Source organism: Podarcis vaucheri (genome assembly GCF_965113315.1).
Source record: "Podarcis vaucheri genome assembly, chromosome: 10".
NCBI classification, from domain to species: Eukaryota; Metazoa; Chordata; class Lepidosauria; order Squamata; family Lacertidae; genus Podarcis; species Podarcis vaucheri.
Genome location: NC_138748.1, coordinates 55,721,150 through 55,735,008, shown reverse-complemented (window position 1 = coordinate 55,735,008; position 13,859 = coordinate 55,721,150). Strand labels below are relative to the sequence as shown.

Below are 13,859 nucleotides of genomic sequence, written 5' to 3'. Positions count from 1 at the left end.
ACTATGGAGAATGGGCTGACCTGTCGAGAAGGGATAAAGACATTGTTAGGTTGGAGTCTCCCCGAGATCTACTCCTCAGCGATAAAGGAAGGAAATTAAGAACAAGACCAGCAGAAGATAAAGTAAAATATGAAGAAGATCTGCAGAAGGGACATGGAAAAGAGTTAAGAGCCTTGGATAGAAGATCACCAGGTTGATGGACTAAATGGAATGGATAGAAAGGACTGACAGAACCCGAGACCAGGAAGAAGAGATGGTGGATGAAGATTGGAAGAAAGTTTAAAAATTCATTTAGAGAAATATTGTAAAATTAATGAGTGTTAGAAAAAATGTTGGAATGAAACTATTTGGCTTTAGTAGAAATGCTATAAGGAGTTATGTACAAAGAAGTTTTAAGTTTTAGGGCTTTTTATGGTAAGATAAGGTTAAAATAAATTAAGACAATTTAATGACAGAACATAGTGAAAGATGGAAAGGATTTGCTGAGATAATTAATAACTAGAATACAAAAAAGGGAGGTGTGAGGAGGTTGATGAAACAAGATAACGAAAGATAAAGATTTGGGAATATTGGATTTGTTTCTAATTTTTTGTTTGCTTTTGTTTTTGGTTTTGATGTATTGTGTGTTTTGTTCTCTTCTTTCTTTTTATTGACTTGTATTGTTTAATTTCTTTTTTTCTTTCTTTTCTTTTTTCCCCCTGTAATTTTAAATTCTCAATAAATATCATTTTTTAAAAAATAAAATAAAAAAAAGAATAGTTGCTACCATGAAAATGAAAGGGGGCAGAAACTGGTACAAGAATGCATTTTGATGGGCACTCTTTGGAATATCAAACTTTAAAACCTCTTTTGCCTCACAATAGCTGTAAGCCTGAACACTTCCTACTAACTTGCTCCCAACTTCCTGCTGATTTGCAGAGCAAATCAGGGCCTAAACCATGCTCCAAACTTCGCCCACATTTTCAGTGAATCCATAATACAAATTTTTGTGACATTACAATAATTTCCATGGCAACACACTGTGATGTCATGAAGACAAGAATATTAATGCATTGCAGGATTATGCAAGGACAGCTCTCCCAGGGAGAGAAAGAAAAAGAAAGCTTTTACTAATTCTCATTTCCATAGCAGCAAGATGAAGATGGAGCTGAAACAAGCAAAGGAGCTTTAGCACTAGGGGGGAAATACATGCAACAACCCACATTACACTGGCTTTGCTAAAGATCAACATCCCCTCAGAGACACATTGCACCGTTCCCTGGCCCTTACTCAGATAACCAGGAGAAGAGGAAGAGAGGAATATTGTGGGTGCAGAAAGCGTGCAGAAAGGGATGATCAGATAGATGATCAAGGCATGGGAGCAACTCCTCTACAAGGAAAGGTTACACTGTTTGGGTTGGTTGTTTTGTTTTGTTTTAATTTAGAAAAACTGGAGAGTAAGAGAGATAAAATAGCAAACATGGGTTATAAAATTATGCATAGACAGAGGGGAGTTTTTCTTCCTCTCTCATGGACACTAGAAGGTCAGGTCATCTAATGAAACTGAATGTTGGAAGGTTCAGGACAGATAAAAGAAAGTACCGTACTTCTCCGGTGCATAGTTAAATATAGAATTCACCTCCACAGGGCATGGTGATGGCTTTAGAATGAGATTAGACAAATTCATGGACCATATGGATATTGATAGCTACTGGTCATTATCGCTATATGCTGCCTCCAGTATCAAAGACAGCTTGCATCTTACACTAGGGATCAGTTGCTAGGGTTCATGAGTGGGAGAGTTCCAATGTCCCTTTATGGGCTTCCTGTAGGCATCTGGTTGATTAGTGTGCGAGACAGGATCCAGGACTCAATGCTAGCATTTGGTCTGATCCAGCAGAGGCCTTTTTATGTTATTATGTGCCTTTAATAGTTACATGGGAAAGTGAATTTTGGCAGATGAAGCTTGTCATTTGGAAAATGAAAAAGAAGTTGTGCCTGTTGGAATTCCTTCTTTAATACAGCCAATGGCATATCAGATGGCCCTGTGCCCCTTTGGATCTGGTCACCCTAAGCCAGGCCAGCACAACCTCTGAAGGGATACCAGGTCTTTAGGCCTTCACCCTGTGAGGTTCTTTCTGAGGCAGAAGGGGCAGCAGGCCCCTGAACTAGTCCGGTACTCCAGCACGTTGAATTGCTTCTAAAAGTGCAGGTGTGCTAGGCGTCTTGCGGCCTGCCTGTGGTAACTATTGCACATGTAACTTGTGCATGAAGAACCAAGCAGTTCTATAAATAAGCAGTGCACAGAAGCGGTGCATTGTTCTGATCACATTGCTGCAAACTTGCTTGATGGAGAAGCTGGTAGGGAATGGGGAAGAACTTTTAAAATGGTCCCTGCGTGTTGCATAATGTCCTTCCCTTTCCCTTCTTTTTCTTTCTGATCTTTTATTTTTAGATTGTTAAGATTGTATTCAAAAATGAATACAGGAGAATTTTTTTAAAAAACCCCACCTCACTCATTATTCAGAACAATGGATGTAAGACAACAATTTCCATTCCAATCTGTGTTCATCCATTTCACTGCTGTTTATATATGAAGCCACTGGGAGAGATCATCAGGGGGTTTGGGCTGGGTGTTCATCAGTATGCGGATGATACAGATTGAGGCTGAATTCTGACAAGACAGAAGTACTGTTTTGGGGAAACAAGGGGCAGGCAGATATGGAGAACTCCTTGGTCCATCTGGTATGGAGGTTGAGATCCTACCTGCCCACGGACTGTCTCGCAAGAGTGATGCATGCTCTAGTTATCTCCAGCTTGGACTACTACAATGCCCTCTACTTGGGGCTACCTCTGCAACTAATCCAGAATGCGGCAGCTAGACTGGTGACTGGGAGTGGCCGTCGAGACCGCATAACACCGGTCCTGAAAGACATACATTGGCTCCCAGTACGTTTCTGAGCACAATTCACAAATGACTGTCCTGCAAGGTACCTTCAGATTGAAAAACAGGTTACAAATATAATAATAATTGATGATAAGTTTGACGATGTGCTTGACAATCTCTCTATTTTTGCAGTTTCAAAAAAGCAGCAGAAACAGAATGTTTATTGTACCACCAAACATGGCTGCATACATGGGTTTGGATGCCCAAGTTGTACAGAAGCATCAAAACAACTCCAAGCCCCCAGTACGTGTCCCCACTATGTCTTAAGCTTCCCGCCCTAGCCATTACAGAGGGAGGGAGGAGATGGGGGCAAACCCTGTAACAACACAGAAAGGGAAACCTATTCAACAAGTTGTGGATCCCCAGAAACCCTTCCCACCCTTCCTGCTCTCTCCCAGGCCATGAGCTCAAAGCCAAATAGAAATGTTAGTCTGGCCTCTTGCACCTTCAACACTTGGACAACATTCAGAAATTCAGCAGGTGGTGCTTATTCCTGACACAGAGGGATGCTGATGAAGGCAGATTCACTTGTTCAGCTTCTGCTTGTCCTCCAGCTTTGAAAGTCAATGGTACCCTACCAGAAAAACCTGGCAAATATATCTGAATTGTGTTTTTTAGAGAAGATGCAGGAAGTTCTGCAGTAAACTAAGCTCCTTAAGCAGCCTCTGTCCTGAGAACAGAAGATGGTATCTGAAGGAGGGGGGAAACCTTTCCTGCTAGCTCCCTAGGAGAATCGGAGTTCCAACCCCACAGTTTCTTTTTTGACAAAGGCAAGGAGAAAGTAGAGAGGTGGCACCATAGGAGTCTAGCTCTCTTTTGAGTAGAGTCTGGAGTGCACTAACAGATTTCAGTAAATTGTAAGTTTAGCTATGACCCAATTCTCCAGTGCATCGCCTGGTTAATCTTCAAACCACAGAGATTTCCATTGTACTCCAAATTTTATATATATATATATATATATATATACACACACACACACACACACACACATATATATAAATCTGCCTCCCAACCTGTCACTGCCACTTATACAGCCCTTGTTGTTTAGTCGTTTAGTCGTTTCCGACTCTTCCGACTCTTCGTGACCCCATGGACCAGAGCACGCCAGGCACTTCTGTCTTCAACTGCCCCTCACAGTTTGGTCAAACTCATGTTGGTAGCTTCGAGAACACTGTCCAACCATCTCGTCCTCTGTTGTCCTCTTCTCCTTGTGCCCTCAATCTTTCCCAACATCAGGGTCTTTTCCAGGGAGTCTTCTCTTGTCATGAGGTGGCCAAAGTATTGGAGCCCTACTGCTACCTATTTGGGGGCTTCTGTTTATTATTATGGTTGATATAATACAGACATGGGGGTGCTTTTTTCAGCCAGAAGGTCACATTTTCTCTTGGCTACCCCTATGGCAGGACACTTGCCAGCAGCGGATGTGGTCAAAACAAGACTAAGCAAAGTGGGCATGGGCATCCCACATTCTCTCACCACCAGCACCACCATAAACACATGCATCAGCGCACACACATATACTGCTTTTCAGAATTGAATCTAGACCATATTCTAGAGCAGGCCCTTGAACCTTGCTGCAAATCTTGCTCCTACAGATAAAAATTCCTTGTTTCACTCCAGGATCTGAAATAAAATGGTGCCCCTTGCAAGCCTCTTCAGCTCTGTTGGCCTATAGTGGCTGTTGGTAGGAAAGAGTTCAAAACAGACAGAAGCAGACTCAAATGTCTATGTTCTCTCATTAAGAGGACCTAGGTTCTGTCTTTGAGGCATACGAAAGTGTGCAATTTCCCATGCTAAGCACCCCCAGTTTGCTGTGCCCTTTAACAAACAGCAAGCCCTCCCATTCCAATTTCCAAACTGTTTGTGCATGTCCGGCAAGGGATTTTACAAGGGTCACAACTCGGTCAGAGCGAAACCAAACAGTGCCGCAACACTGCGAGGCATTTTGCAGTGTGAGTTATTTCCGTGCTAAATTTAAAATTCCTAATCCCCTACTGTTTCAAGCTGCCTGTATGGTCAGAGAATGGTTGCAAAGTGTATTTTTAGAGCAGGAATTGTAAGGAGAGTTTCCCTTGCCTTTGTGTGTTGTATAAAGGAAAGAATGTCAGGCCCATTTTTATTCAGAATTTTCTAAAAGCCGCACATGCAAAACAGAAAACCAAAAGAAAAAAGAAAAAACCCCAACCCTTTCTTATCCTCAGGCAAGACACAAATTCATGACATGTCAGCTTAGTACATAAAAGGGGCCAGAGCTCGGTAGCTCAGTGTATGCTTTGCATGCAGAAGATCCCAAGCCACTGAGTGAATTCTGTTTGGCGTTTTCCTTAAGGGCTGTGCACTCATTCGCCCTCGACATGCACACTGTATGTACTGAGAAAGCGCAGCACACCTCCTAGCCCCAACCCTAGCATCCGTGTGCTATCTGGCCCTGCCCTCCAACATCCGGAAGGGCAGCCTACAGCTCTACATTATTTTTCTACAAAGAAAAATTCTAGAAAAAATGGTGCTGGAACTCACCATGAGCTCTTGTTCTCTTGTAATGGCAATGGCACCCACCTGAGAGGTGATGGAGCCAGGGGTGCCAACTTGAATTAATAATATAATATAATATAATATAATATAATATAATATAATATAATATAATATATAACTTGAATTAAAAATATAATGAAATATAATCAATCATATGTTGCAGTGCACACACACCATTTGAACGGCAATTCCCAACAACTAGGGGGAGCCAGCCCCCTCAAATATTTTATTGGGGAGGCCGAAGGGACCTCAGCCCCTAGGAGTTGGCTCCCATGGCCAGAAGTGAGTTTCTGGCTGGGGAAAAAAGCCCTGGTCACAAGCATGGGAAACTTCCAGCCCAGCTGCCCCAAAGCGGCCCACTAGGTCTCACACCTGGCCCTCAATTCCTTCCAGGTCACAGCCCACACACCCTGAGTGTTTTCACTGAAACATGTTCTTGAACTCTGATCAGGCCTCTTGCTTGTCTGGAGAGAGAAAAGAAAGGGGAGTGTGAGAGTGTGCAGAAACCACTAGCCCATACCACAAAGGTAAAATGTGCATTTATTGCTCTGCCCACTTTTGTCCCTGGCTCCGCCCCTCAGTGGCATGTGGCCCTTGGAAAGTTGCCTGAAAGAGAATTTGGCCCTTGAATGGGAAAAGGCCATTCTCCTTATTGCTCTCTCATATCATCTATGCTTTGGGGAGGAGGCTTATCTTTCGCTACTAACTTTGCTAGGCAAAGGGTCCCCTCCCCCTTTTGTGAAAATTATTTATTACACATTTCCTCCCAGCAGTTCAAGGTGACATAATTGATTCTCTCACACACCCATTTAATCCTCAAGTCATGAAAGGGGTTTCTTCAGAACAGCCAACAGGTATTTAGACTAGGGCTGTGTCAATTTTTCTCTGGCTTCAAGATTCTCCTTAAAAGTGAATCACTGAAATACCAAGTAATTGCTATTATCATGAATGATTACTAATAGCCATAAATAATTGCTGACTGCCTCCAGATTCAGACACAATCGAGGGTAATTTTTCAAGGAAGAAATTATTTTTGCCAGTGTTTATCTGTTAAGAGAGAGAGCTATCTCCATTAGATTAAAAATATGGCCTACAGTGAGATGTTGCGGCTGAAATATTTATTTCAAAGAGTTTATTCATCAACAGCTCCGTGGAAAAAGCAAGACAATGAATTGGCTGAAAGCGTTGAATCAATTGGCAGCGCCATTAAAAACCCACAGCACCTATTTAACAAACAGACAACATTTATTCAAATACAAAATTGTTACCTCGTTTAAAATAAATTTAATTAGGCAGCATCATTTACACATTGTCAAAAAAAGTCGTTAGGGTTTATATGAAACAGATGTAGTCAATTTGGTGTTGGGAATGCAATAGTGACTTTTTTTATATTATTTTGCTGATAGCATTCCAAATTTATAAGAGCCCTGCCGGATCACACCAACAGCTCATTGACTCTGCATTCAAATAGTGGGCAAGCCAGATGTTTCTCTGCTGCTTGCTCTCCCCATACCCACCCCATCCCCAGCAGAAACAATGCTGCTAGTAAGAGAGGTGCCATTTCAGAGCTGAACTCGTCATGATGTGAAATGCTATTTGCGTTTAGTCTGCATGTTTTTTAGAAGCGCAAGTAGCGACTCCTGGGGGCAGGGGGCTGATAATATGGAATCACAGCAGGCAAGGAGGGAGAGGCAATAAACCTCATCACAGTTCTGATTAAAATCACGTCTCCAGAGATGCTGTTTGCATTCAGAGGAAAGTTCCCATTGGCCTGGATCACACATAACATTTATGGTCCAACAGCTGAACTATAATTTGTTTTACTGCTGACAAACCATTATCTTAAGTCATGGTTTGTTGTTGGCTCCTGAATTTTGGTTTGTTTTAACTGTGGCTTGGAATCACGTGTGTACCCAGGACCCTTACTTTACCATGGTTTGTTTCACCATCTCTTTCCAGAAGCTCACCAAACTCCAAAGGAATGAGATGGGCGCAAATGCAGCAATGCAAAACAAACTTTGAAGGAACAAGCCATAGTTTGTTAGATCATCTGTGTGTTTGTTTTGAAAATGTGTATATTAAATGAAAATACACATTTAACATCACATTGAGGTTGACACTAAGTTATCATGATTAGTAGTCAATGGAAAAAATCTGCCCTCCATTGATTTGTCTAATCCCCCCTTAAACCATCTAAGTAAGTAGCCATCACCACAACTTGTAGCAGCAACAGTTATGTGTTGTGTGAGTTCATTTGCCTCTGCTGAATTTATTGCTCCTCAATTTCATTGTTTGATCCATAGTAGTTCTGGTACAATGGTGAGAGAGGGGGAACAGTTTCTCTCCATCCGCTCTGTCCACACCACTCATAATCTTACAAACATCGTGTTTCCCCTAAGTTATCTTCTGCCCTTATAGTAAAGGTGTGTCAGCCACTTTATCATTCCCATTGTCTGTTTCTGCATTTTAGGCACCAATGTTCATTTGCCCTGTCTGCTTCTTATTCTTTAAACAGTTACCAATCCAGAAGAGGGCCTGCCTTCTTGACCTCATGTCTACTACCTGGTCCTACTTTAAAAACTGAAGAGGCGAAAAGCTGCCGTCAGGGTTGCTCATGAGAATCTTTTAATAAAAAAATCTTTAAAACTGAGAACTCCAGAAAGCTTCAGCCACAGGCCTTTGCTGACTCTCTTGTTGTTCTCTATGGAACCAAGAACTCCAGCCAGAAGCCATCAACTCTGCTATTGTGTACACGATTTCTTAATCTGGGATGCAAAAGGTGGATCACAAGTCCCTGATCTTGTAGCTTCCCCTCCAAATCGCTTCAAATAAAACTTGGTTCAAATGTTGGTAAGTGTGGAGTGACTGTTGCATAAATAAATATTTTAAAACTTCCTGCTTCCATCTGTTGGGTGCATTCCATGCTTTCTCTGCAAATGTCTGCAGCTAATTTTCAGTGAAGGTGCGTTGGAACGTTCCAGTGCCAGCAACTACCTTCCATAGAGGCCAGTGGATATTTAAATGCATAGATGTGCAAATTTATGCAAACATTTTATGCTCAGGCCTGGCTTTAGCACCTGGCAATCGGCAGGGCCTACTGGCACTTACACCTGCTCTGGACTCTTGGCCACAGGCCTGGCTGGCAGCAGCACACAGCTATTCAATCCCCATCAGCTCTCCATTCCGTGTAGACAGCACTGGGCTAGATGGACACATGGTCTGAGTTGGTGTGAGACAGCTTTCTATGTTCGTATTTTAAGTTTCCATTATGCCCACAATGTAGGGTAACTCCAGAGCATTTCTAGAAATTAAAATGGCTGCCTACCTGCCACTGCCACCACCAGGATCCACAAAAAAGGGTGGGGTCTATCAGAGTGCACTCTGCTGAGGATCTCCTTAATATCTGGAGCCATCCTGTTTTGGAGTGCACTGTTTAGGCAGATCACAGGATTCATTGTTTATCAGTGAATGCTCTCATGGTGCTCTCAGTGCAGAATTGAATTCTCTTTTCAGAATAGAGTACATACCAGCCTGTCAATAAATATAATAATAATAATAATAATAATAATAATAATAATAATAATAATAATAATAGTTTATTTCTTTTACCCTGCCCATCTGAATGGGATGCCCCAGTCACTCTGGGCAGCTTCCAACAAAAATACAGGGGGAAACAACGACCACAACAACAAACATTAAAAGGTTCCCAAAACAGGGCTGCCTTCAGATGTCTACAAAAAGTTCTATAGTCTTTTTGACATCTGCTGGAAGGGCATTCCACAGGGCAGGTGCAACTACCAAAAAGGCCTTCTGCCTGCTTCCTTGTAGTTTCATTTCTCTCAGTGAGGGAACTGAACGATGAGGGTGGAGATGCTCCTTCAGGTATACAGGCCTGAAGCCGTTTAGAGCTTTAAAGGGCAACGACAGTGTTACGTAGTCCTGGTGGCCACTCCCAGTCACCAGTCTAGGAGCCGCATTCTGCATTATTCGTAGTTTCCGAGTCAACTTCAAAGGTAGCCCCAAGTAGAGTGCATGGCAGTAGTCCAAGCGGGAGATAACCAGAGCATGCACCACTCTGGCGAGACAATGTCCAGGAAGGTAGGGTCTCAGCCGGCGTACCAGATGGAGTTGGCAGACAGCCGCCCTGGACACAGAGTTGTCCTGCGCCTCGATGGACAGCTGTTGTTGGAATCAGGATGCTTATCTTGCATGGAATCTAGACACACACACACATCAATGAGGTTTGAAAGCACCAGGGGCAACACAGAGGAAGTGGATGGAAAGAAGAGTGTTTCCTTCACTGCAAAGTTTAATTACGTTCCCTTTAACCCTAGACTCCTCTTGCCTTTGCATTATTTGGTAAACATGACCTTTTAGAGATGGAAGAAACAGATGGCAGCCTGAATTAGTGTTAACCGCCTGCTCGGCGCCCTGGGAAAGAAAAACTTGGCCTCTCAGCAGCAGTCTTTCTGCCACTTCGACTCAGCTCTCTCAGCTTCTTGTCCCCAAGGCAGACCTGAACATCACCAATTTTGCTGACAAAAGCCTGCTGGCGCAGCCGAGCATAAAAAAGAATCCCACAGTTACAATGAGCTGAGCTGAGGGTTGTGAGGCAGCAAGGCCTGAATGAGGAAGGAAATATATTCCATCCGACAAAAGGATATTCTTACATATAAAGCACATCACATGACTACGAAGGTCCCTTTATTTACCGTTTGCAATGCAAACAGACATCAGCTTCATTCTTGTTCTCCTTCACAGAGGCCAGAAGGGTTTGTTATTGCAGTTCCCGTTTTACAGACAGGAGAACTGAGGCTGAGAAACTACAATTTAAGTTACCTTAAGACTCTCCTCCTGCACTGAACACAGCACAATAATAATAAAAGTGAAAATACTATCCCAGGGAGGCTCACTTGGTGTTGACATATTATTGGAGCCAGACAAAGACATTTCTTTCCTCAGAGCCATTTGAGTGCTGTTTTATTTTTGCAGCAGTTGGCCAACTATGGTAGTTACACTTGTTTTGTTAGAGCAGGCATAGGCAAACTCGCCCTCCAGATGTTTTGGGACTACAACTCCCATTATTCCTGACCACTGGTCCTGTTAGCTAGGGATGATGGGAGTTGTAGTCCCAAAACATCTGGAGGGCCGAGTTTGCCTATGCCTGTGTTAGAGGATGGGGGTGGTGGCTGTTTCTATGGTTTGATTGTCTTGCATTATGCTTCACTCTTATTTTTGTTTTTCATAGATTTTGTTGTGTATTTTACTATTATTTACAATTTGCTGTGGAACACAGTGAATAAAGCAACATAGCAATAGTAAGTAGCAGCACCCGCTAGGCCTTAGCTATGATTTTGTATGTTGCCATTCCCTAAATTCCAACAGCTTAACATGTGTTAAATTACGAAAGTTAGAGGGCTTGTCCACACTTACTCTTGTCTCATTGGTTTCCCGGGGGGGGGGGGTGTTCTTTAGTGCAAAATCAGAGCAAAGGGCAATTCGAGTTTTCTCCAGATTGACTTTTGCTCCAATATTATTATTATTATTATTATTATTATTATTATTATTATTACCCCGCCCTCCCCTGCCAGGGCCAGGCCCAGGGTGGCTAACACCAGTAAAATTATGATAAAAACATAATGGGGAGGGGGGAACCAATTTAAAATACGGGTTAAAATGCAGTTTTAAATGCAGCCTCATTTTAAAATTAGCCCTTAGATCAAAACCGTAAGGAGAGGGGAAAACATAAGGGTCAGACTGAGTCCAAATCAAAGGCCAGGCGGAACAGCTCTGTCCTGCAGGCCCTGCGGAAAGATATCAAGTCCCGCAGGGCCCTAGTGTCTTGTGACAGAGCATTCCACCAAGTCGGGGCCAGTACTGAAAAGGTCCTAGCCCTAGTTGAGACCAATCTAACTACCTTGTGACTTGGGATCTCCAAAATGTTGTCATTTGTGGACCTTAAGGTCCTCTGCGGGGCATACCAGGAGAGTATGTGCATGGGTCCTAGGCCGCATGGGGCTTTAAAAGTCAAAACCAGCACCTTAAACCTGATCCTGTACTCCACTGGGAGCCAGTGCAGTTGGTAAAGCACTGGATGAATGTGATCCCGCGGCAAGGACCCTGCACTGAACAGCAGGTTTCCCTGGGAAAGGAGCAGGGCAAGGAAGTAGCTGCTTGGACCTGTGCTTTCTAGGCAAGGGGCAAGCGGAAGAGTGGATGAGCACAGAGTAGACAACGGCCCTGACCTGGCCCAATCCCTGCAACTCAGTCTCCACAGAAATCAGCAGCTGCGTAGCACATTATTACACTATTTAGGCATGCACTCAAGGGCCCTTTTGCACATTATGAAGAGGTCAACTCAGCACTCACACAACAAGTAGCTATAGCTACTTGGCATGTGTAGTCCTGGTATGCTATGAGTACTTCCAAACATAACATTTGTTCCATTCACATTTTACATCTTTAGGTCTACACTAAAAAGCAACTTGGGTTACACCTAAAAAAAATTTACTTTGGAAGAGGTTTTGCATGTATATCTAAAATTATAATAAACTAATGAGACAAGTCTGTCCTTGCAAATATAAGTATCACTCTGGTATGCTCAGAAGAGAACCATGATTGATTGCAGCTCCTTGCTAGGTGTCTCTGTGGAATGTGTGAATTGGTCCTGCATTCAAGGCAGGCTGATGTTTTAAAGTTATGAACACCTCTGTGTCACAGCAGGAAGAAATGCCTCTTTAAGATGCTGCTTGCCATCTGTAGAGCCTTTACTTTTCTCCAAAACCGATTTAGAATCTGCTGACCAATTAATTGGGTGAACTTTTTTTTTAGTCTATCAAAATGTCTTTAATTGGTTTAACCTAATTGATTAATCTGCAGCAGCCCTGCTTTTGATTTCCTCTCTTGCCACAAAGGTTTGGTGATTTTATATGGTTACCGGTGTTGTGCTATTACATATGTTGTTTATATCAGCAGCAGAGAACCTTTTTCATGCCAAGGTGCCCACATTCCCATGTGGGCAACATGCCAAGGGTGGGTGCGGCCAGAGGCAAAAAGAATGCCAAGCAAAAAAGGAAAAATGTACCTTTGCAGAGTGGGCTAGTTTTTCTTAACACTCAAATATCCCTTTGCTATCCTCCATCCACACAACGAAGAGGCATTATCACAGAGTTCCATTCCTGGGAGGCAGGAACATAAGAACACAATAAGAGCCTGCTGAATCAGGCAAATAGCCCATCTAGTCCAATGGTCTCACAGCAGCCACTCTATGGGAAACCCACAAGCGAGACCCAAGAAGAAGAAGAAGAAGGAGGAGGAGGAGGAGGAGGAGGAGGAGGAGGAGGAGGAGGAGGAGTTTGGATTTGATATCCCACTTTATCACTACCCAAAGGAGTCTCAAAGGACTAACATTCTCCTTTCCCTTCCTCCCTGTTATGTACTGAGTTGAATAGGATCCAAAATGCAGCAGTCTGATTGGTCCTAGAACAATAGGATCCAAAATGCAGCAGTCTGATTGGTCCTAGAACAATGCAGCAGTATGATTGGTCCACAGGAGCCACCCAATCCAGCTCCAGGTGGAAGTGAATCCACAACCTGATTGGCTTACAGGAGAATCCCGGAATTAGCCAATCACGTGCAGCCCATTGTGTAAATAATGAATATAAAGCAGATATTGTGGGGGAACTTCCATTCCTCCTCACTACTATGAGCTGAATAAAGAACATGAAATCCACTCTCAACTCCGAGTATATTTCACTCCCCCACAACAAACACTCTGTGAGGTGAGTGGGGCTGAGAGACTTCAGAGAAGTGTGACTAGCCCAAGGTCACCCAGCAGCTGCATGTGGAGGAGCGGGGAAGTGAACCCGGTTCGCCAGATTACGAGTCTATCGCTCTTAACCACTACACCATACTACACCAAGCACAAGAAAACTCTCCTTTCCTGTGGTTTCCAGAAACTGGTATTGTGAAGCATTACTACCACTGACTGTGGAGACAGGGCATAGGCATCACGGCTGGTAGTCTCTGGTAGCCCTCTCTTCCATGAGAACACTCAAGGTGAGTATGAAGTAAGCCTGCTGAAAATGTGGCCTAAGAAGAGTCCAAGGGGCCAGACAGATGAGGCTGGAGGGCTTTGGTTGGTGGCAGGCCTGATGTTCTCCAGCCCTGAGTTATATGTCTCAACAGCATTCTTTCCTGGAGAGAAAAGAGTTGTGACCAGCCAGTAACCCATGCAAACAGAAATCAAGGCATTGCAGTAATAACAGTATACCTTTCAATACTGTTGAAACGGTATGGTGTATATATGCTCAAACCTTAAACAAGGGAAAGGGTGAAGCAGGGTAAACACAAAACCACAAATTTGTTTTCTCTGTGTTTATCAGCCTCAGGCTCTCAACAT

At 43.2% G+C, this 13,859-nt stretch overlaps 1 protein-coding gene across 8 annotated transcripts in view; it reads right to left on the bottom strand.

Annotated features, from left to right (window-relative positions):
* IQSEC3 (IQ motif and Sec7 domain ArfGEF 3) overlaps positions 1–13,859 on the bottom strand; it is a 150,326-nt gene that overhangs the window by 59,282 nt on the left and 77,185 nt on the right. Inside the window, exon 1 of one of the 8 annotated variants that reach the window (XM_082240402.1) lies at positions 767–905. The exons of the other annotated variants lie outside the window; for them this stretch is intronic. Within the exon in view, the coding sequence (XP_082096528.1) occupies positions 767–807 (41 nt within the window). The 5' untranslated portion in view covers positions 808–905. Of the gene's footprint in view, positions 1–766; positions 906–13,859 lie in introns of those variants that run through there. 8 annotated transcript variants of the gene reach the window in all.